At 33.3% G+C, this 25,369-nt stretch overlaps 1 protein-coding gene and 1 non-coding gene across 2 annotated transcripts; both read right to left on the reverse strand.

The window, feature by feature from the left end:
- Positions 1-1,031: 1,031 nt before the first annotated feature.
- On the reverse strand, positions 1,032-21,345 carry LOC129951194 (facilitated trehalose transporter Tret1). Its single transcript, XM_056063229.1, has 7 exons — positions 21,247-21,345; positions 15,268-15,409; positions 14,961-15,190; positions 5,261-5,944; positions 4,924-5,121; positions 4,804-4,869; positions 1,032-1,260 (listed from the first exon to the last, which is right to left on the reverse strand). Exons 2-7 carry the CDS (start codon positions 15,326-15,328, stop codon positions 1,090-1,092), a joined length of 1,410 nt encoding a protein of 469 aa, XP_055919204.1. The 5' UTR covers positions 15,329-15,409; positions 21,247-21,345; the 3' UTR covers positions 1,032-1,089.
- On the reverse strand, positions 14,722-14,795 carry Trnan-guu (transfer RNA asparagine (anticodon GUU)). The gene has a single exon. It is a non-coding gene; the product is annotated as a tRNA-Asn (tRNA).
- Positions 21,346-25,369: the final 4,024 nt, after the last annotated feature.

Here is a 25,369-nt window from a genome sequence, read left to right on the forward strand (position 1 = left end):
CAGGTTCTATCATTACCATATGAAATCGTAGCTTGTGATATCTTTTATATATTTAATACTAATTATATTTTAATTGTGGATAGCTGCTCTAGGTTCTATGATTTTGCGGAACTATAAAGGTCAACTACAGCTGAAGTTATCAGGAAGCTAAAAACATGGTTTTCAACTCACGGAATCCCAATAGTTTTCGAGTCTGATAACGGGCCACAATTGTCAGCAAAGGAGTTCAAAATGTTTTCCAATGTGTTCAGACATAAAACATCTAGTCCATATTATCCCCGCTCCGATGGACTTGCGGAAAGATAAATGCAGACGGCAAAACAACTGCTAAAAAAGTATCATGTAGAAGGTTTTGACATTTATTTAGCACTCCCGAATTCTCGAAACACCCCCAGATCAACACATCTAAAATCACCAAACCAAATGCTATTCAGCAGACAGACCCGAAGTAACATTCCTGTAGCGAGAAGCATACTTGTTCCCAAAGTAGTGGAAAAAATATATGAAGAGATGACAAAAGTGCAAACATTAAAAAAAATATGCTGGTAAATCTACAAAACCTTCTTCTGAGTTCCAACCTGAAGATAAAGTTCGAGTTCAGTTGGGACACCGACAATGGTCATCAAGCAAAATTCTTAAAAGCTCATCCCAACCGAGGTCATACATAGTAAAAACAGATCACGGAAGAGTGAAACGTTGCAACACGATTCATCTCCATCATACAAAAGCAAATATAACTCCAGATCGAGCCATTGACGTCCTCAATGAATCCTCAACTTTAAATATTAATTTCCCACCCGAAGAAAAACCACAAATAGACTCTCACGACAAACCACAAAAACAATCCAGTGTCACACGAACCAACAAAACTCCACCACCGCCAAAATTCCACCTCATCAGCCCACAGAAAGAATAGTATTACTTTCTCGCAAGGCCTCAATAATTAACTAGAAAATTCGAATGAACTAAAAATTTGAACAGTTTTAGCTGGTGGTGGTGAGCGTGAGGTAAATAAGTAAAACAAGTTTGAGTAGATTATATACTATACATAATATTAAGAGTTTATTAGTTTTTTAGCTCAGACATAAATCATTTCTGTGTTTGATTTTTCCAACTGCCAATACCATCAATTGCGGAATCTGTTTTGCAATGACTTTCTGGTAAACACAATATCAACAAAAAAAATCCAAACATACAAGATCCTCCAAATACCCAAAGAAGTCCTGCGAATCCAATTGAGTCGTTGCAAATGTAATAAAACTGAAAAAAATAAAACAAAAATGAATAAACACTTTAAAAAAATAGTAATAACAGTAAAATTAATTGAAAAACGTTGGTATTTCTAAAACAAAGCTTCCATTTTCTAAATGAAATGTTTGTTGAAAAGTAATGGGTTCGAACTAATAAGTTTTTGAAATATTTTCCTTTCTTATACACAATTTCCTTGTACTTATTTTGAAAAAAAAGAAAGAATGTACTACGAACACTCTCTTCCAACAAATAATAGTATAAATACTTGAATGGAAATCGACAACAGAAACAGCTGACTTTAATCAGTAGAAAGACTTCCAAAATCTCAAAATCTTTTCTTAGTCGAAGGCTTAATAGACTGGTAAAAATAGAATAAGGTCTTAGCAATTGATTCACTAAAATACTTACCCTCAAAATCCCTATATTTAACTTTTTGTCCAGACGCATTAAAAAAGTATTCGAGCAATTAGAATACAGCCAAACATAGTGGTACAGTAAAACATATTGGTTTATGAAATTAAAATCGATTTCTGCCACATTAATCAAATCGAAGCTTGTTAATTAATGTCGCCAAGAACTTATGGTAATTATTCTTAGATAATAGACTCTGCTGGAGAGAGAGAGCTTCAGTACTCTATATAATTCACAACCAACAACCGCCATATCCTGTAAATTTAAACAGATCATTGAAAACTAAATACTCCGAAAAACCAATGAAAGATTGAACAGTCTTGAAACCTAAGCCATTACGTGGCTTCTCCATTCGGGCCCAAACAAAATCCTGAGGAATAATTGACGACTCTAGGCACATCGGATCATAGTATATTAGGATATTCGCTCATTTCTCGTGTTAAACAAAACCAGTCAAAGAAAAAGCTCCAAATAGAACCGTTTGGCAGAACGAGGAAGCTAACTGGAACGGGCTCAATAATTTCTTCAGGATCTTTAACTGGTCACTGTGCTTCCTCGGTAGTGACTAAGACTATAGTGCAGATATGATTACTATATTATGGTTCATATGGGAATGGAAGTATTAAACCCTAAGCTGAATCATGGTTCGATTCAAACTTCAAAGTGGTTATCAAACAGAAAAAGGTGAGCTTCCAGTGTTTTAGAGCCAACCCAGCTGGGGAAAACCGGAAAAGGCTTAAGCAAGCCAGGAAGGCTTGAGGTCCGGATAGTATCCCTCCTATTATTTTGAAGAGGTGTTCCTCAAAGCTAGCAGAATCCATGCGTAAGCTTTTCAATCTATCCTATTCTTCTGGACTCGTTCCCAGTAGGTAGTTGCTGGGGATTATTATTGCCCTTGCTATTTCAAACGCATTTGATAAAGGGTGGCATCTTTCTCTCTTATCGAAAATGCGTGCTTTTGGTATCGACGAATCTCTTCTTCGTAAGATTAGAAATTTTCTTTTGGCCCGTTTAATACAAAAGCAGCTATACCTCAGTTATACGTTGTGCGAGAAGATCACATTGAATCAAGATGTGATACAATAAAAAAGTGTGTGTACGAAGCCAATGGGCGATCTAACAACCAGGTTATAAAATTAGAAAGAAAGAAACCTTGGTATGATTTACAATGTCACATTACTAGAAAAGAATCCTTGAAAGCACTGAGAGTATTTAAGAAACATAACCTGGAAGCTTGTAGACAAAATTATGCCTCAGCAAACAAAAAAATATAAGGCTCTCTGTAAGTCCAAGCAGTATGAATATTTACAAAACATCTCTCGACAACTTGCATCTGTGAATTCGGAAAAAGAATTGTGGAGAAGCACAAATACAAATCACGGCTAACGAGTTCATGGAACATTTCAATGGCACACTGAATTCAATTTCTTCAAGTATTACGTTACCTATAACAGTTTTCGAAACCATTCATATTCCAATGCTTGTTAGTCAAATAGGAGTATCTGAAGTGTCCTCAGCAATAGAAACAACAAAAAAAACAAAGCAACCGGTATAGCTGGTATTCCGAATGAGTTCTACAAAAACGCAAGCATTTAATTTGTTGAAGAGATACACACTCTACTTAAAGATATCTTTGAAAGAGGAAATATATGCCTTCTTCCTTTAAAAGCTTTACGCTTTCTTCGTAGATTTATCAGCAGCGTTCGACAACATTATCAGAGAAGCTTTATTTTACAAATTATCAAAGATAGGCGTCTCTAAAAAACTGGTGTCTATTATACGTTTATTGTACAAAGATACGACTGTTACAGGGCCCTCCTATTTGTACTATTCCTAAACCATCTACACTTAGAATTTCCAACTGGTCTCACTGTGAATGGTATGTTATACGCGGACGACATATTTCTTCTTTCTGATAGACCTAGTACCCTACAATCGATTATCGATAGCTTCGGCAGATATTGCAAAATTTGGAACCTTGCTGTCAACTTAGAAAAGTCTAAGATAGTAATTTTAAGGAATGGAGGTAGAATAGCAGCAGCTGAAAAATGGTATTTCAAAAATGGTGAGATAAAGATAACTTATGAATACAAACATCTTGGCGTTTACTTCTCTTATAACATGTCCTGGTCATCGAGAAAAATATTTACTGGGCCCAGGAATGGTCAGGCCTTTTCTAAGAGATGGAGATTGATTTCAGTCTCGAAACTCCAGTTTCAGAATGGAATCAAATGCACAAATTGCTGCTGACAAAGTTAGTAAAAAAGCATTGGGGCGATTTTACCAGCAATGCAATGCAGTCACAGTTTCACGACGAATATTGCAATCTTTTGTAGGCCGAAGTCCCGAATTACTTTGAAGATAATAATGTCCGTGACATGATCAGCTTAATCTTCAAAGCAAGGTGCGGTCTTTTGAACTTAAATGCTAAAGCTTTTCGCAACGTTGGCTTAGGCACTCTATGTGATCAGGATGGGACAGAAAATACTTACCACTTCATTGGTGTGTGCCCCATATTTAGAGGATACGACAAAAATATCTTGGAAATGTAACTTTAGATCAACCAACATTCCTAAACATTTTAAATGGATCTTGCTACCCAAAACTCTACAATTTTTATGCTCGCTCGCTTAAATATCGAACAGACGACTTAAAAACAAGTTATTGTCATACTTAATTTTGAATACCAGCCTAATAATGTTTTTGTTAAATTTTTTAACGAAAATAAAATTATATTATCTATCTATCTAGCTATCTACAAGTTGTTTTGGACAAATTCATGGGCTCGGTTTTGTCTACGACCCTTTGACATGACAATACACTTAAAGGGAGTTACAATACTCCATCCATATATTGATCTAAGTGTGGCTGTAACTTAATCAATTGCCAGTCCATTTTTAACCTAAGCTTAGTTAATTAAATTTGAAACATTTGTTTTTTTAAATTGATTGCCTACTCTTCAACGTTAAGAATAAATTCATACTAAAAACGTTCGGAAATACTGCAAAAGCTATAGGTGAAGAATATACATAATGGTGACACACCCATTCACATTCTTCCCCGTTTTTTGAAAGCTTTACTTAAACTACAAGATGTGCACTGCACCAAGAATCGTAAATTAAAGTATTTAAAATATGGTACCTTCACAATCACCATTCCCAGAAACCACATTAAACTCCTTGACAGAGTTATCGCCTTTCCTCTAATCTAGTAACAAATAAAAATGATTAACTATTCAATAAAGCATGTATTAACATTTACCTTTTCTGTCGAATTATCGGAAATAACAACAAATGTCAGTGAGTTAAATCCAATATTTGCTATCAGTATAAAAACGGTTAAGATACCTAAAGCAATGTACTCCATTTCCTGTGCAGTCATCACATTATTGTATGTCATCAATGTGGCTAAGCTAATTAAAGAAACTCCTGACAAAAATGTTGTCAACACTAGAAGTGTCTGTAAAAAGAAAATATCAAAGAATGGAAGCTAGAGGATCAATCGACATTTAGGATATTTGTGTTTCCATATTTTTTAAGACCCATGTTTACATTAACACATTTGGAATATGTTTGACACATAAAAGACTTATACATACCTTTCTTTTAAGTTTTCCTTGTAATAAAATATTAAATAAAGAGCCAACCAGTTGCGAACCTGCTAGTGTAATTGTAGCCCACTGCGTTGTCGTTGACGAATAATTAAGATTCTTAAAAATTGTGTCAGCATAGTTAAATATTAAAAATATTCCACAAAATTGATTTGTTATCACCAAGACAATACTGACAATTATAAGACGTAAGAAATTGCCTTTAGATGATTTTATGTTTCCAATGGTTGTTGCTTGACTGTTAACTTCTTGTCCAAAAGTATTTTTCAATTCATCAATAAACTCAGGCTTATTTCGATCATCGATTTTTCGAATTCCTCGAAGCCATCTGAGGGATTTTTCCATCAATGATATTTCACCAATTCGCATAAGATAATATGGGCTTTCCGGCATGAAGGGAAAAAACATGTTGAACATGAATGAAATGCATAATCCTATGATTGGTAAATATTCGTAAGGAGCTGAAGATGTCAACAAGAATCCAACTAAAATACCGACATTTCGCAATAGTTCAATAATTGCTTCTAGGAACGGTTTGTTTTTTTCTTCGGAAATATCTTTAATGTATATTGGTAATACTGTAAAGGCTCCACCGGCTGCAAGACCTCCAGCTATTCGAGAGCTATAAATGTGATCGATATTGTAACCAAACAAAATGCAGAACCAGGACATCTGTAAAAAAAGTTATCTGTTATTGAAGGACGAATAATTTCCATTTCAGATCATTATTTTTTAATAACATTTTTTCAAATAAAAAAAATGGAAATTTCAACATTTTACTCGTTTAAGTTCATAATTCATGAGCTAGAACATCATTAGCGTGGTATAGATAATATCAAATACGAAATCGGAAAAAAAGAAGTCATACGCATTATTACTCTATCAATAGTCGAGTAGCTTTAAAACACTTATAAAACTTGGATAAGAAATATTCCACTTTTTATCTTGCTTTAGAGAGATAAATGGACTTAGATTTAAGAAAATAATAATAATAATGTAATAATTTTTAAGAAAATGTAAATAGCTCAACATTAAGTACTCTTTCCACTTATAAGTTCTCCTCAAACATTTATAGTATCACCTTAATCTTCTTGTTCCCCAACATATTGGCCATCTGATTCTTACAAAATACAGACTAAATGCTGGTGTGCCCCAGGGCTCTATTCTATCTCCAACACTCTTTCTCATTTTTATTAATGATCTCCTGTCTGCAACTTCTGTTTCGCTGACGATAGTACTCTTAATTTTTCATATTCGTTTTCAGGCTCACATCCCTCTTCTTCCGATGTGGAACCGCAACGACAAAGTATGATAAGTTCATTAATTTCCGACCTAAACAGCATTGTACATGGATGGCACTTGCATCAAAGAGATTCAACGTTTCAATATTCTCGATACCACTTTTTGTGGAACGATCACATACGCGATGTCCCCAAAAATGCCGCAAGATGTTTGCGTTTTCTAAAGCGATGCAAGAAGTTTTTCTCCCCCTCTTACCTGGATGTTATCTAAAAAGCTTGTATACGTCTATGGCTTGAGTATAACTCTCATCTCTAGGCTGGTGCTCCTGCAACTCAGTTAAGCATCTTGGACAGCATTTAAATTAATTGGTGATAACACCATCATAGGATCATTTACGTCGCTTAAACATCGTCGAAAAGTTTCTTGTCTCACGCTTTTTTACCGTTATTTTAACGGTTTATGCTCAAGAGAAATAGCTTACTCCATTCCTCCTAGGAATGCCCATCAGTGTACCCTTAAGTAGAGAGATTCGTTCTTAAGCCGTACTACGCGAATGCTGAATGCATTACAACACTCTGTTTTTCTAAGCCATTGCAATATTCAGGAATTCAAAACAAAGGTGGATTGACACCTCCTTTCAACCTCTCTCTCCTCTTCATAGTGCTCACACTGTGTCTTTACATAATAAGTGTACTAATATCCTCTTACGAGTAAGTGTCTGCTTCTTATAAAAAAGGGGAAATAAAAGAAACAAACATTCTAGCCTCGTGATAAACTTGAAAATTTTATAACCCTCAGTTTTTTCATGCAAACAGTTCAACAAATTTATAAAGAAGTCAAACAATTTATTGCTGATGTGCAACAGACTCTAGAAGAAAGTACTCCAACTACAAAAGCATGGTTTCAACTAAGAAATGTACAACACCATATTGGAAAATTGCAGAAGTTTTTGTTATTCCTATACAATGAAAGCCAACAACATAAGTACATCTTACGGACCAATATCGTTTATACAAATCATGGCATAAGTCTTTGCAAAACTGCTAGAGATAAGGCGCAGCTCATAAGACTTATTCGGAACCATTAGTGTGGTTTTGAAATAAATATTCCACAAATTGACAGAGTACATTATTAAAAAACGGCTGTGGTCGAAAGGGCAAGTATGCTCAGCTATACATTCTTAGACGTTGTTAAAGCCCTTGGACAGGGTTTGGCACTTAGTGCTTTAGTTCAAAGGCATCAGTCTACTTAACATTACATATGTGATCCTCTCTGCCGTATTATGTGAACGTCCGAAGCCGTTCGTCAACAACTGATAGGTCCTTATCAGTGTGTCTTCAGACCAAGAAAGTCCACAAATGTTCACACTACGGCAGATCTTGGAAAAAACCCAGGAGTTTGAAATCGATACCTACAATCGCTTTATCGATTGATTTTAAAACTGCGTATGACAGCATCCAAAGAGAAAAGGTCTACAGAGTAATGTCTAGTTTTGGCATCCCTGTCAAACTTATTTGTTTGTACAGAATGACGATGGAGATTTCACTCTGCCCCATAAAGTACTTAACAGAACCTTTCGATGTTAAAAAAGATTTTAGACAACGTGATGCGCTGTCATGCGATTTTTTTAACATCGCACTTGAAAGAATAGTGCAGAGCTCACACGTCAACACTAGGCACTAATTTTCAAAAGTCTGTGCAATTACTAGCATATGCTGATGACATTGACATAATCGGAAGAACTCAGCGTGATGTCAGTGGGGCTTTTGTGAGTATTGAGGCAGATGCGGCAAGAAAGCGGTTAATGGGGGCAAAAAAAAGTACATGTTGGTCAAAAGTCACCATCGACAGACGTAACTTTGTGGTAGTCAAGGACTTCGACTACCCAGGCTCCGCTGTAAACGCAGAAAACAACACCAGCGATGAGACCAAACGCAGAATAACTCTTGCTAACCACTGTTTCTTTGGGCTAAGAAAACAATTGAGTAGCAAAGTCCTCTCTCGAGGTACCAAAGTTTTGCTATATAAGAAACTTATCATCCCCGTCCTGCTATACGGTGCAGAAGCATTGACTATGACAAAAGCGGATGAAAGCACCTTGGCTCGTTTCGAGAGCTACGTTCTTCGTGTGATCTACGGTCCCGTATGCATCAAAAGGGAGTGGAGGAGAAGATGGAACGACGAGCTGAACGGGCTGTACAGCGACGTAGACCTAGCCAGAAGGGTAAAAGTACAACGCCTAAGATAGCTGTGTCACGTAGAGCGCATGGAAACCAATGCTCCGGTTCGGAAAGTCTTTTAATCCACACGACAGCGCAGTAGTAGTCCAGTTAATAAAGGTTTTCACCTCAAAAAAAATCCAATAGTTTTTAAACTTGGCACACTTACTAAGGGATAGCTGGTGATGACCCAAAAAAAGTCCCCAAGGATCCGACGTGAGCTCTAGCGGCAGTTAGTAAGTGTGCCAAGTTTAAAAACTGTTAGATTTTTTGAGGTGAAGGCAATCTTTTTTGTTCATTGGCTGGACCGATAGTCGGCTCTAGTGACCGACCACTGTAGAACTTATTTTTTGTTGTCATTACATATTGAGTTATTTAAACCAAATTTCTTTAAAACTCAATACCTCATCTATCTACCCAGTTAACAAATACCTTTAAACTCCAGGTACCAAGGTATTGGTACCTGGTAAGGAAATGTAATTTTCATTTTAACACAATAAAAAGTGAGTTTTGAAGTAGTTTAAGTTTTTCTTAACTTTTTTTTATAAGTATGTTTAAATTTTAGGAAATTGTTTATTTTTAATGGCAAATAAAGTGGAAACAAATTTTTGTTTTAAAATTAAGAAATTACAAATACAAAAAAAAATAATTTTATAACGAAATCTCAATAAACTGAATTTTAACGAAGATTGAAACTAACAGAAAAGTTAGGTGAACTATTGACTACATCTACCAACTCTGAAATGGAGATTGTCTCAAATGTACGACAATGTTTCGAGATGAAGAAAAACCAAACATTATTTGTTATGTTTTATCAGTTTTGTTTTTTTTTTATTTTTGTAAATTATCGTGTTTTTTTTTTTAAAGTTGTCAGTTGAATTTTTCTAAAAGATTAACTAAAAATTACCAAAAATATTTTGCATAATATCATATTATGATGAATAATTTGATTTCAAAACCTTTTTAAGTTGAAAACTAGTTTTTACCAATTTTATAGCATTACTTAAAAGTTTTTATTTCTTATATAAACAAATTATATTTTGCTAAGAATATTTAGCACAGAATAAAGTAATTTTGAAGACAATACTTTCATTGATTTGAGGAATATCAAGAATCGAATATGGAATATTTTAATTCTTAGGAAAAATTCAGGGTTGTATTTTTATACAAACTTCACTGAATGTCGAAAACCTAATTTTTAAAAGGATATTTGTGTCGAAAACTATTTTTTACCAAGTTTTTGTAATATTTTTTTTTGGTTTTTATTTTTGGTAAAAAACCTGTCAATTCGATTTTTCTCAAAACCTTACCAGATGTGAAAAAATGTTATTCTCGTTGCATACAATTATTTTTGAAATAAAATCATTTTTTGTTCGTTAAATATTAGAGGTGACAAAAGTTAAAGTGAAAGTCCTTTCTGAATGTTTCTGTATTATTATGTGTATAATAACATTTATTTGAAGTCGATGTCTCCATTGGTTCTTAAGCTATGGACGATGAAGAAAGCTTCTCGAACTTATGGGCCCGCGAACGTACGTACACTGGCACACAAAAATAAATACATCTTTCTAAAAATCTTTTATTTTAATTCTAGGGGGTTTAAAACGCCGAGAAGTGTCAACATTTTCAATTCGAAAAATCGGTACGTTTGCAATAATTTACTAGTGGAAGTTAAAATTAATGAATCTACTTCAAAAATGTTTGATTCTGCAAAAAATATTGCCGTTTAACTTTATTATTGACGTCAAACTCTCTTCATAAAAAAATGATATAATTATTTTGCTAAGCTATAACGAATTAAGAGAAAAATACCTGAAACAAAGAGCTATTAAAAAGTACTAAAAATTATATTTTGTTTTAAAAATCTTGAGAATAAAAAAAGTTGCTGACTTCCAAGTTTCTTCCTGCTATAGAAATATTTAAAGACATTGTTTTCCTATGTATTGATTTAAAAAAAAAGCGCAAACTTAAGTTTTGATCTATTCCCTCGATCATTTCTCGAAATAATAATTTTGACTAAGAGTTCCACAAAATACCATGAAAATTTTGAACTACCAATGAGAGTTATAAGTGTGGGTCGCGTCTCATCCTCTTTTTGATAAAAAAACTGGAACTGAGTTGAGTTCTAATTGATTTCTTCATGAAGTTCTGGAGCGTTAGAACTCTGATTTAGATCTTAGACTGAAACTTCGATTTATTAGACCATCAAATTTAAGGGTTAAGGATATTAGAACTCTGTCGATTCTTCGAATGATCAGGTTGTATTATTTTGTTAAACTTAAAATCACCGAACTTGTTTAATGTGCAATAATAATAAATTGTTAAAGAATACAGTCACGCTGACAAGAACAACAATTTTCATACTAAAAAAAAAATATATTACATTTAATGTTAAGCTTCTGAACCAAGAGCACTCCAAATCCATGGAAAATTTGTCAAGAAATAACTTCAAACCGTAAACGTGCAATACATTTTGTTAGTTTAAAAAGGTCAATTCATATGTGCATATAATGTTTCAATAAAAATAATTGTCTACACATCAGAATTTCCGAAAGTAGTAAGCTTATAGCAAGCGTCAAACTACGATCAGAGGCTCATCATAAGTGAATGTGTTAGTGGTTAGTAAAAAATAATACAATTATAGCCTAACCCACGCACAAAATACAAAACATAATTAACATTTAACATGAATTAATATAGAACAACAAAAGATAAAATAAAGACTTTTATGATAGGGGATTACTGGTTCTAAATAATGATTTTAATCCCACATTATTTAAATTTAAATCTATCGATGAACAGTTTAAATTGTATAAAATGGTCATTCAACTTAAAGCTTCAATTTTCCCATAGTTAGTTCTATGGAAGTCAATATGTATAAAATCAAAAGAACGTAGGTGATGAGTACAACCTCGGTAATTCAAATGTACACAAGATAGCAAATAAGGTGCATCCATTTCACCGTTAATAAGTTGATGAAGAAATATTAAATCATTATTAACACGCCTTTGATGGAGAGATTGCATTTAGGGAAGCAAAATACGATGTTCATATGGAGGCAGATCATAAGGATCTTCCCAAGGAAGACCCTTTAGACCAAAGCGAATGAAATTATGTTGAATTGATTCAATACGTTTTCTATGAATTTCTAAATAGGGAGTCCATACCTGCGAAGCATATTCAAGATGAAGACAAACATGGCAATTTTACAAAGAAAGAGTAACGTAGGGATCATTGAACTCCTTTGACCAGCGTTTTATAAAACCAAGTATAGAACTTGCCTTATTAACAATAAAATTAATGTGATGTGTAAATTCTAAGTTGGAACAGAAATTAACACCTAAATCTTTAAATATGGAGATGCGACAGAGGTTATTGCTGTGATATACAGTTGTCAAATACGTGGCTGATTAGTTTTTTAGTAAAAGTTGTCGTCTGGCATTTTAAAGGGTTGAGTGAAATACTATTTTCCAACACCAAAATGTGAAACTATCAATATCGGCTTGTAAAAGATAACGATCATGGGAGGACTTTATAATCTTAAAAATTTTCATGTCATCAGAAAAAATGAGAACTTCACTTGAACGTAGACATGACGATACGTCTTTAATAGACAGGATGAACAGAAAAGGGACAAGATGGCTTCCCTGGGCAACACCAGATTGAGCAACAAAAGGTTCTGAAAGACAATTTCTAAATTTTACCTCATAGGATCATTGTATTTGAAAAATATAGTCTATATAGACTATAGTCTTTCTCTATTATAGTCTATAAATTATAACATTTGTAAGTCTCCCGACTGCAATCGATTTTTCCATTAATATGTAGATGCCGCCCTATTCGACTTCCACCATGGGAGCACTATAGTTTTCATATACATATAGCTTAGACAAATGGTAGAAACCCAAAAGCTTTAAATTTAAATAAAATAATTCCTTGGTTAAGTCAGTGTATACACAGTCAACTTCATAACTATGTTTGCGTTTGAACATACATATGTTTAAGAATGTGATGAGATTAGTAACAGTTGACCTTTTTTTTTCACAAAACCATGTTGCTGTTCGCAAATAAGATTCTTACTAAAAAATTCTACACTTTCACAAACTTGTTCGAACAATTTAGGAGTGCAAGAAAGTTTTGCAATCGGCCTGTGGTTTCAATATGCTCCTTGAAAATTGGTGTTAGAAATGACTTCTTCCATATACTGGGAAATTTTCCTGTTTTTAGAGAAAGTTTGAATAAGAACGTAAGGGGTTCAACTAAAACATTACTACTCTTTTTTAGTACTATCGAAGGAACACCATCGGGACCGGCTGAATAGTCATCATTCAACGCAAATAAAAGATCAAGGATCGTTCTTTGTAGCACAGGGATGTGACAACAGTTAATTTGCGAAAAGGATACTTTATTAACTTCTTCAGGGCTATTAACAAATGACCCACGGAAAATTGTTGCGAAAGCGTTACAGATATCAACAGTTTTATCTAATGAAAAGTTCTTGTAATGAAGTTAACTGGAAAGCCATCTGATTTTTTCTTTAAGTTTAAAAAATTCTAAAAATTTTTAGGATTCACTTTTAAAGAGGTGCCCATATCAGTAACATAGCTAGCATGTACAAAATTAGAAAGAGACTTAAATTGGTTAAAGAGTTCAACATGAAGTGAGAATTTAATTGGAGACAGAGTTTTGACATAAGTTTTCCATATGCGTTATTTCTTTCGTTACGCAGTAAACGCAATTCTTTCGTATACCAAGGATGGCTAACGCTTGTATTTCTCGATTTCTTTAAGGGTACATTTTTTTCGAAACAATAATTAAGGATCTTCTTAAAAGTTGAAATGTTACAAAATGCTAATGGATCAGCAATTCCAGTAATGGTTAAATCTTCAGACAACTCCTGGAAATTTGCTCTTCTGAAATCAAAATTATATAAGCAATCAAAGGAATTACTGTGTTCAGTAAGGTGATTACTTAAGACAAGAAAAATGTACAAGGGGGGTGATATTTATCAATATAAGTAATTCCTGATCTAGATTCTAGAACAAGAGTACTAATAGCGTCAGAAGAAAAGACTAAATCAAGAATTCGATTCTTTGAGTTTTTAATACAGCTTGTTTGCTGTAAGAAGGACTTTATGGAGTTTAGTACCAATTGTGAACAAAAAGCAGAGGCTTCAAAGCAGGATAGAGGCTTCAAAGTCTTCGGATAGAATCCAGTCAATGTGTGGTAAATTAAAATCACCTAGAAGTAAAATATTGGTGTCGTAGTTGGACAAATTTATAAGATAGTCTAATGCCAAGGAGAGATCGTTAGAAACACACTCCAAACTAAACGTAGTAGACGTTTGAAATGAAAATAGTCTTAGTTTGTACCAATATCTTTACACGTACCAGTACAATATATATTGCAGAGTAAAATCCGCGTCACTCTCATTAAAGTTTTCCCAAAAACAACCGCGACTAATTTACCCTCGCAATATGGTAACTTTAATTCTGCGAACGTTCCAATTATAATTTCTGGAACTTTAAGTTCCATGGATATTTTCACCGAAGATATTATGTCCATAAATAATGCCAAAGGTCTAATCACAGCGATAAGTTCGAAAATGTATTCAAATCAAATAGCAACAAATTTTTAAACCGAACAATGCAAAATAATATTGAAAATACAGAAAAACTTCGATGCGATATTGGTTTACAGAAAATTAAAACGAAAATTAGCTTAAATCGACAATTTATTTAATAAACTGAAATCAATGACAAAATTGTTAACCGCTAAATCAAAACTTGTAAACATTCAATATTATTTTTCGATCGTAAATTCAATAATAACTTAGACTGAGTTTTAAGAAAATCATATAAAGTGTAGAAATATTGTCAAATTTTAAAGATAAGCCGAGAGTTATCAGATCGAGTTTAAAATTTAAAAATAACTTAGTCAAGGAATTGGATGTGAGAAAAAAAGTATTATATAAGAAAAAAAGAAATCCGCCCCCGGGTGGACTCGAACCACCAACCTTTCGGTTAACAGCCGAACGCGCTAACCGATTGCGCCACGGAGGCGATGACATTTTGGAGATAAAACACTTTTTTAAACAACGTTAACGTTTTCATCGATTATGTTCAATGTTTTATTTTTAAAAAAATATCTAAATAATATTTTGCTTCACCTATCGAAAAAAGTAGTTTTAAATAATATTTAAAAAAGATATTTTGGTTTAAACTCACAATTTGCAATAGTCCACACAACAATAACGCTGTTTTTGGTCCAATTCTATCCGATAGAAGTCCAAAAACTAATGAGCCAACCAGTCCGCCTAAGCAAAGATATGCGCTTATATTCGATGCAGCTTCATTATCAATTATTCTCACCAGAGGAGAATTTGCTGATTGATAAAGAATTATATTTGATGAAGTGATTCCAAAAAGAACTCCATAATTCAGACAAAGCAGGCTACCTATGTATAAAAAGATGGAAAAATATCTAAACAAAAAGAATAATTTCTAAATGGTCTCAAAATTAATTATTAAATACCAATTCCTGTGGCAACTTTCTGGAAAAGAGCTCCTCCATCAACCTTCTCTGGGAAACACATTATTTTTATAGGTGAGTTCTTGAGATGATGCGTGAGAGCTTATAAGATCTTTTTTATTTGCTATTTCGGCAGATAATGTATCTAGAAAGATAATATCAGATAAAATGATCATCTTTAGGAAGCCACTCTTTTTATTATTTTGTTGACATAAACATACGTGTGGTTAAAAAGGTAGACGAAATGTAAATAGTAAAAATGTATTTAATAAAAAAAAAAAAAAAAACAGCTGGCTGTAAATATAACATTTTTATGGTTGTGGATTACATTTTGGTGGCATACCTTTTTAGCTGGTCCGACTACGCGTTTCTGTAGTCATTGTTTAATTCAATTCATGCTAAGAAAATAAGTTAAATGGGTGGGCTTAAGCTTAAAGAGAAAGACTTTTTACGGTAGGTATCTAGAATCTAAATCATAGATTTTTGTCTGGAAGTGCGTGTAATACGTTCGGAATAATATTTTTTAACTTCCCATTGGAAGTTATTGTAATGGGTTCGATTTTTCGAATTAAAAATTTTGACATTTCATTTTTCGACGTTTCAAGGTCCCTAGGGTGTGAATATAAGATTTTAAGAGAGATGCCTGTGCGTGCATGCGTTTGTTCGAACGTTCGGGAAAATTTTTTCGTTTTCCATAGCTCAAGAACCAGTAGAGATATCGACTTCAAATAAATTCTCTTATACATATATTAATGCAGAAAGGACCCTCAACAAAATTGCGTTTGTGTTTTTTTAAATAGCATTTAAAAAAAAAGATGAACATTTTGGTTAACCCAAAATATTTCACGAACTAATAACACTTACAGATGTGTTCATAAAAATAGCAGCGCTCTCCAAATAAAACATAAAGGTCTTCAATATTAAAGTTATAAAATATTTCATTAAACTTCTAATAACAAACTAAAACATTTTATTCACAATAACAGAAAATAAGTATTATCTATTTTTACTGTTAGTTTTGTCACAGTAAAACCGTTTTTTAAATTTATGGCTGTTCATAAAAATAGCAGTGCATGACAAAGAACTGGATTTATCAAGTAAGAAAAACTGTACTAAGTTATATAAAAGTATACAAATAATGTTAGCTTAAAATTAGTACTATGTTGAATAACCATTGTTTTTTATGACTGCTTCGCATCTATGTGGCATCGAGTCCACTAAAACCTGACACATCTCGATTGGTATTGTTTTCCACGAATCACGCACTGATTCCCACAATTCTTTCGAATTCTTGGGTTTTAATTTATGAACTGCGTTCTTAACATCCCTCCACAAATTTTCGAAGGGGTTAAGGTCGGGGCATTGAGCGAGCCACTGCATAACGGATAACTTCTTCTGCGCAAACCATAATTTAGCATTTTTTGACGTATGCTTTGGGTCTTGTTGGTATACTAAACCAACGGCATTTCCTCTTCAGCATAGGGTAACATAACCTACTCGATAATTTTCAAATACTCGGTTGCATCAATTATACCCCCGATGGGATAAATAGGCCCAACCCCGTAGTATGAGAAACAAACCCATATCATAATTTTTCCTCCACTATGCTTCTCTGTTTTTATAGTGTACCGTGAATCATTTGCTGCATTTTGGGGTCTTCTTCATATTCTTGACGAACCTTGGATCCAAAAAGGACGACTTTGCTTTCATCGCTCCACAGAACATTGCTCTATTTCTCTTTTGCTTAATCTCTATGCGCTCTATCAAACTCCATTCTCTTTGCCACATGCCTTTTCGTCAAGAATAGTACCTTGCATGGACTTCGGACTGGTAACTTCGCTTCAAAAGACGTCTTCGTATTGTGACAGTGCTAACAGACAGTTGAAGTCCATTTCTTATTTTCCAAGAGCCTATAGTAGAGATCACTTTTGCTAGCTGAACAATTTTTCTGTCAGTTCTTTCAGTAGTCATCCTTTTTGGGCCTTACGTTTTATTTTACCATTTTATGGCGTTACTGACCATTTTTGCTGAGTAGCCCTAGGATGTCTTGAATATTTTGGTAGGTTTTTCCCTCCAAACGCAGTTTTCGAATCAGTTTTACTATTTTCCGGTGCAAAGTCTTGACCGTCTGACTGATTTTTTTTTTTTTTTTGAGCTAATATTTATTAATTTTTATACGCTAGTATGTTACAAATACTTAAAACTTTAAATAGTGAAATATTTACTTATCGAACAATAAAAAATTGAATTTTTAACACTTTTTACTTATAAAATCAAGACCACTGCTATTTTTATGAACACTCTATATCCAGAGAGTTTGAAATAATGTGTGTTCACAGGGAGAAGTAGAGTATAATTTAAAGCTAAAAGTCTCTAATATGAAAACGAAAGACCGTTAGATGCAAGTAATAATTGACAATCTAATAAAATGTGACCAGCACTGCTATTTTTATGAACACAACTATATGGCTGAAACACAAACACGCTTCAGCTTCGACTTCGCATGAAGTTTACAAGAATTCAATGCATGCTATCACAATGAAGCTTCGACCTCACGTTTTAATTGACAATCGTAAGGAAAAAAACGTAATGTTACGTAATATGATTCCAAACGGAATCTCTAGTTTAAATTTGCTGAACATTTGGTTCGTCTGACAGGTCAAACTGTAAAAAAGTCAACAAGCAAAATATATTTGCTTTTGGAGGGATTCTTATTGGCTGCGTTCAATCTCGTGTTGGATAGGATATCTTGGATAGGTGCATTTTTAGATACCTTGTTGAAGAGATGTATTCAGATAGCTGTCAAAAAATAAGAACAATTTTCAGCTGTTCACAAAAAGCAGAGACACATTTAAGCTTCAAAGTCAAAATTCAAACAGCATGAGGTTCTTCACCTTCAAAATGCTGGACACTAGACTGGAGGTAAGGCCTAGCAAATTGGTCATCTACAAAACGAGAACAAAATAAGTCAATTTTTAAGTTTAAAAAATTAGTTCATAATAAGCTTCTTCATTGTCTATTATGTACAAAACATCCTCAAATACAACTTCAACTAATATTTTGTATCTTTTTGTTTACCAACAAATACAAAAAAAAGAAAACAATTTTCAAGTTTCTTGAAATTCAAACATGTGTTGAATCAGCTGTTCTGTCAGAATCCTACATACCCCAGGAATACCTTTGGATTCCTTTTTTGACATCTCAGCTGTTTTTGATCAGCTGTTATTTTAAACGTAAAACACTTACAAAAAGGTATCCGAGAGATTGAGATTGAACGCAGCCATTGGTTATCAGGGAAATGTCATCAAAAGCAACCTCGAAGCTGAAGCGTGTTCTTGTTTCAGTCATTAGAGACATGAACTAAATTTTATATATGTATGTTGTAACATGGAAACAAACAAGTATATTATATTTAAAAAAAAAATCCAATTAACGTTTTTTTTTATAAATACAAAAAAAAACTGAACAAAAATAATTGACACCCCGAATATTTTTCGAATACAAAATTATTTTATCTCCAAAAATCCAACTGACAGTTTTTTTTAATAAAATATTAAAACCTAAAAACACGTTACCAAAACTTAATAAGAATTGATTTTCGACTCAAATATATTTTCAAAGATTTTAGATATTGGCTTCAAGCTTTTTGTATCTAATAAAATATATGTTTGTCAACATTCAGTAAGATTTTAAGATTTTGAAAAATAATGAATTGACAGTTTTTTTTTTCAAATACTAAAAACCTAAAAAAAACATTACTAAAAGTTGGTAAACATTGATCTTCGACTCAAACATGTTTTGAAAAATTTGAGATTATGGCTTCAAATTAAATTTTTCTTTTTCGGTTGAGTTTTGAGAAAAATCTAATGGACAGTTTTCTTACAAAAAATAAGAACCCTAAAAGAAAAACAATACTAAAACTTGTTAAAACTTAATTTTGACTCAAATATCTTTTTAAAAATTTAAAATATTGGCTTTAAACTGATTTTATCTCACTGAAAATATTGTTTCCAGCATTCAGTTATTTTGTTTTTTAAATAACCAAGAGTTTTTTCTTAAAAAAAGTAAAATCTATAAAGTACGCAAATGTTAATAAAATCTGTACAAAATAGTTTTGAAATCAAACTTTTTCATCAAAAGCAAAATATTGTTGGTAATTGTTAGTTAATTTCTTATAATAATTCAATTGACAACTTTTTTAACAAAACACCAAAACCTACAAACCTTTTAAGCAAGAAAAATCGATAGACGGGATATAAGTTATTAGGGTGAGTAGCATTGGAGTTGGCGGTGTACATTGATTTTGAATTCCTGAACATTGAAACGACAGGGAAGGATATAAAGTGGCAAGGCATTCCACATTCGCGTTGTATACGGCTAAAAAATGAATCTCTGAAACGCCCGAAGTTGGGCTTAAGGGTAAACTGATGGGCATTCCTAGAAGCGCAGGTATTACGGTTAAATTGTTTAAGTACAGAAATGCAACTGGCTATTTCACTAAAGCATAATGCGTTTAAATAACGGTAAATAAGTTACTGGAGCACCAGCCGAGAGGTGAGAGTTATATTCAAGTTTAGCAGACAGGAGATCATTTATAAAAATGGGGAAAAGGATCGGAGATAAACTTTATGTTTTTTTCTTTAATCCGTCCAAAACAACTTGTATTGAATGGTTCGAATAAATTTCTCAAGAACAATATTTTAGAGTATACTCTATAACATAATATGTACCTGCCTGCATACAACAACAGGTTTTAAGAACGTAATATTTTTCTTTTTATAACTGATTTATTACCTAAAGTAGCCTTTTCTAGTGACATCTAATTAAAACAAACATGACAATTTGTATCTAATCCTAAGATTAATTAATTTTAAGATATTATTACTTGGAAATTAGGTTGGATCCTGTTTGCTTCAGAATATAGTGCCATCATCGGTCTTCGGATTCAAGAACTTGCCTTGAGTATATTGGGAGTAAAGTCTTCTACTACGTTCGAATTATGGCTGAAACACATACACGCTTCAGCTTCGGCTTCGTCTGCGTTAAGTTAGGCCTGCTTCGAGGTTGCCTTAAATGACATTTCTATTATTTCATCCCTCCAAAGAGCAAATATTTTGTTTGTTGACATATTTTTACAGCTGATGAGCTGTCAGACAAAGCAAATGTTCAGATAATTGAACTAGAGCTTCCGTTTGGAGTCACATTACGTTCTTTTCCTTACGATTGTCAAACTAAACGTGAGGTCGAAGCTTCATTGTGAAAGCATGCATTGAATTCCTATGGCTGAACTCTTAAACGTCAGGCGAAGCCGAAGCTGAAGCGTGTTTGTGATTCAGCCATTTGGAACATGAAAGTCGGTGTTATTTTTTAGTACAATAGTTTATTTAAAGTCCGATCAGTGTAGTTCAATTGTTTTAAGGTCCGCAATTGCCTATTACCATTTAAAAAATGTAACATAATATCATTTTATTTCTTGGCCACTGGTAAAACCTATGTCGAATTAAAAGGTGTTCTCTTTGGCCGCTGAACATCCGCTTTAAATAAATCAGTTGAGGCAATATAGTTAGCGATATATTCAAAAGCAGAAATAAGTAGTCAGCATGAAAGTGGCTAGATCAAAAACTTGAGTTGGAATTTTCTGGAAGTACGGCTGGAAACACACAACCATAATTCAGGGCGGATATATCACAATTTTTGAATAGTTATAAGCAAGTACGTACTTTAAAACAATTGAACTTCTTTTATACGACGTCATATAAACTGTTGCACCGTTCATGTTCTTAAATCGAATCCGAGGGCCGAAGGTGGCACGAAGTTCTAAAGCAATATAAATATCTGTAATATCTATCTACTCGTTCAATAATTATACAAATCATTGTATGCAAATTGTAAATACATTTGTTTTGTCTTCTTTATAATTAACTATTGTTTTAATTTATTTCACAGTAACTTTTTGACTGCTTATCAACGGTGACGACTTACATCAAATAACGCACGTCTTAGCACTTGAAACTTTAAGATTTTTTTGTATTTAAAAGAGTTTGCATTTATTTTCGATATGCCTACAATTAGAAGCTTTCAGAGGGAAACAATAAATTAAACTGATTCAATCTTATTTAACGAAATTGTGTGTCCACAAATCGTTTGCATCAGAGCAAGCATTCTTTCACACATTGGAAGTTCAATTTAAATGACCCCTCAATAAAAATGTATCTTCTACTTCGTTTATTTATTTGTCTCTTCTCAAAAAATAAAACAATTTTAAGATCTAATTTTATCAACATTGCTTGAGAAAGTATTATGTTAGGTGAAGAGATGGTTAAGAAAGGAGTACCGCTTGCCAACTTTCTGGATCTGATGTAAACAGATTTGAACTCATCTCAGGGCACTAGGGTGAAATGGAGTTCTATTTTATATGTATTAATTGTTCGTGTCAGGATGGTGGCTTATCCCTGAAAATATTTGTGTTTTGATTTTAATGTTGGACTTAAATAAAAAAGACATAGAGTAATTTTGTAATAATAATACCACGAAACTGTTTCGTTGAAACATAAGACCTTCAATCTTTGAAAACTGTTAAACATCATTGATATGTATTTATAATTATGGACTTTGACTTGACTTCATAAAATTAAGATTTGATAGAAATCCATAAAACAGAAGTTTAGAACATTAAAATAATTTTCGATCGGTATTCTATGTAGGGGAAAAATATACCTAATAGAAATATAATATAATAATTTTGTGTAAGTATATAATAATTAACTTCACCCTTAACTTTAATATTACCCGCCTTTTTGAGCAGGTGCCCCTAAAACAAGTTTAAGCCTTTTGGCTAATTTCAAAAAAGAGCTTTAAAATTATGCGCGATAGACATAAAACCAAAACATTTATATCACTCGAGCAACCTTGCAATGTTTCGTGCCTTTCGTTATTTTACAGATTTTTTACAAATAATGTTCTGTTTAATAAGTCAGTTGGATTATCTTCCAGCTGAGTAGATGAACAACGTTGTCCAACTAGAAGAGTCTGTCCATTTCTTTTAACTTCCGCACGACCATTCTCAAAACTCGTAGCAGCACCTTGGCTATCAGCTGAGCTGAAACTGAATAAATTGAATCCAAGGAGTACATTTATTAGCGTGTGGAATTGCACCTTACCACAAACATCCAGAGTCAGTGTACCAGCATGCACTTTTTCTGTCTGTGAAGTGAGCCATTAACGCTGATTAATGCTGATCTGAAATGTTTGAATTGTGATGGATTCTGCCATCGGAGCACCCAATTCCTCAAGCTGTTTAGCCATTTGTTCTATGTATATCTGATGTGTGGCTGGCCATGTGGTAGTCTTTTGGCTTTCGATATTCATAGAACTTTTATTGCAGTGTGCTGAGTGAGACTCCTGATTTCTGCCCATATATGGAAGAAAGTTTGGTCCCCATCTTGGCTGCAGAGTCACTTGTCACCAAAAACTTCAGCTGGTTGAAATCCATTGACGAAGTGATTATCAGTTGTGTCTTTTTGTCTTTCTGAATCCAAGCAGCAAGGGCCAACTCCCCCGTTGGCTTTATGGGTTCATCGAGAACGCAATCTAAATCATGGGTACGTAGATATACCAAAACCTGAGACCTCCAGATCGAGTAATATTTTAAATTGAATTTGTACAAATTTATACTTTTGTCCATCGTAGTTAAATAAAGTCAGAGTTATTTTGTTCGACAATGTTTTATTCAACGGTTCTTCTTGCGCCATGCGATGACTCTGATATCGGATCCAAAAAGAATAGAATATTTTTGACGAATGAGACGGTTGCGCAAGTTTTTGAAAGGATTTTTCCTGTCTACTTAAATAGTGCGTCGAACCGTTGATGCCGACACACGCTTCCCGCATTCAATCCCGCATTTTTTTGGTTGCCCTTTCTGCTTTGATGAAGTCGACACGTCCCTCATCATGAAACTTTCTTACAATATCATCAACAGGACTAGCCTTCATCTCTAACATTTCGGCAATTTGTTTGTAGGTTAAACGTTTTAAATAATGGTAAAGTACCAATTTTCTCTTTTGTAAAGAAGAATTTTTTTCAGTTACGGCCTATTGCGTTTTTTTAAGTTTCGCGAAAAAAAATTAAAATTACATTTAAAGAATATATTTCCACGGTGATAATTTAAGACTGACATTCAAATTGAGAATCGATTACCTTGATTAAAGTGTCGAAAATAATGCAAGTAAAAAAAAACAAATATTCATGACAATATTTTTTTGTTAATAGTTTTTCTTGTATTGCAATGTTTGTTGTGAGGAGTGTACACATTTTTTTTAAGATTAAAGACAGAAAAATAATGGATGAAATCCACAGTTGTAAGACAAGTTATTGCAAATAAATAAATAAAATAAAAATATATGTATAAAACAAATAATAAAAAAAAAAAAACAATATTATAGACAGTCACTAGTCAGGTTCAGAAGACATAAGGGACTTGAAAGTAAGGCAAGTTTCTAGTATCTGATTGAACAGCTGCCAAAGAATTGCCTTCCAATTAAGGCAAATTTATTGGAAAGTTGTCTGGAAAGTTAGTCAAAGCTGAACTTTATTACTCCATGAATTATTTATTTTCTGCACAATATCATTTATTCTTTTGTTTAAAAGGGTTCTTTGTCAAATTGAAAGCGAAATAAGTAACATTTCTCTACAATACAAAATACAAATCATAATGGATTTGTAGCTTGCCTAAGGAGTGTTTTGTAGACAATAATGTTTTTGATAGTTTTTGTACAATGAACTGAAGGCAGAGGTTAGTGAAGTAAAGTTTCAAGTTTAAAGATTATGACAGTTGAAAAACTAACTAGTTGCCTTGGTTAAAATGTACGTTCAAAAAATGCAATTGACTGCAAATGAAGTTTCTAATCGTTGGCTAAAGATCCAAACCTCGTAAATCCACTTTTTTCCAAAGTTGAGATTTTTAAAAATATATCAAGTAGGCATTGAAATCTAAGTCTGGATTGAAAAAAGGTCATTATTGTTGTTTTAAATGCAGAAAACATGTAAAAAAGAAAAAGAAAAAATGTATATCCACTTTGCCATTTTACAATGGGAAAACCATGTAAATCCATAGTTTAAGCAAAATAAGTGTCGTGAGAAAGAAGTGTGTTAATGAAATTGTATTTTATTTGTGAAAATAAAGTTTCTATTTGAATTTGAATGTTTAAATTGAAAAAGGTTTGTGATATTATTAAATTATACTCAACGGGAACTAAGATTCGTTCGTTAACTAACCTTGTCAACTCGATTTCCATTTTTTCACGCAACTTATATGGTACCTGATAAGCGCAATGAAAAATTGGTGTTTGGTCACTTTTTAACACAATTTCTGCCTCATACCCCACAATCGGATGGACTAGTTCTGGTTCAGTTATTTTAGGAAATCTAGACTTAATTTTACTCAAAAATTGTGCTTGGTTACTTACGATACAAATGTTTGACTCGCGAAATTGTTGTCTCCAACTCGGATATAATTTATCGATCCACGTACGTCCCATCAGACTTCTTCGCGGTACATCTCCAACAACAACAACAATTGGCAACTTCAATTCCTGACCTCCAAAACTCACTTCGACTTCCAAACTACCAAGCTTACTTAACCTAGAACCTGTGACTGAACAAAGATTAAGATTTGTTTTTTCTAATTTAATATTTTGAAACTTATCTAAATATTCTTTTTCACTTATGATGGACGTTGTTGCTCCAGTATCAATCTCCATAGAAAGCAACTGTCCACTTGCTCTTACTGTTACCTCTTCAGATTTATTGCAAATATTCACGCTATTAATGCTCTTCGCATTCGCTCGAAAACGGCACTTGCTAGCTATGTGGCCTCTTTTGTTACAGGCAAAACATTGCCAATCTTTTGCTGGACACTGGTGCTCTTTATGAGCACTGCTCCCACAACGAAAACAATTCTGCTTGCTGTTACTATGCTGCGAAAGACTGCTGGAACTTGTTTTGTTAGAAGAGCTATGAGAACTAGCCGCGCGCCGTCGTTGCACGTGGTGTTTTATCATGACGTGTACTTGAATTTTTGTGTCGTAGAAAAGGCTTTCTGTTGTTA

Source organism: Eupeodes corollae, chromosome 3 (assembly GCF_945859685.1).
Source record: "Eupeodes corollae chromosome 3, idEupCoro1.1, whole genome shotgun sequence".
Lineage (NCBI taxonomy): Eukaryota > Metazoa > Arthropoda > Insecta > Diptera > Syrphidae > Eupeodes > Eupeodes corollae.

Bases quoted from the DNA above. Each gene is read 5' to 3' on its own strand.
- LOC129951194 (XM_056063229.1), bottom strand. From the start codon at position 15,328: ATGTGTTTCCCAGAGAAGGTTGATGGAGGAGCTCTTTTCCAGAAAGTT. The intron at 5,945-14,960 runs GTGAGTTTAAAC...CTTTTTTTACAG, and splicing joins TGTGTGGACTATTGCAAATT to ATGTCCTGGTTCTGCATTTT. The intron at 1,261-4,803 runs GTACCATATTTT...TATTTTTTTCAG, and splicing joins TGGGAATGGTGATTGTGAAG to TTTTATTACATTTGCAACGA.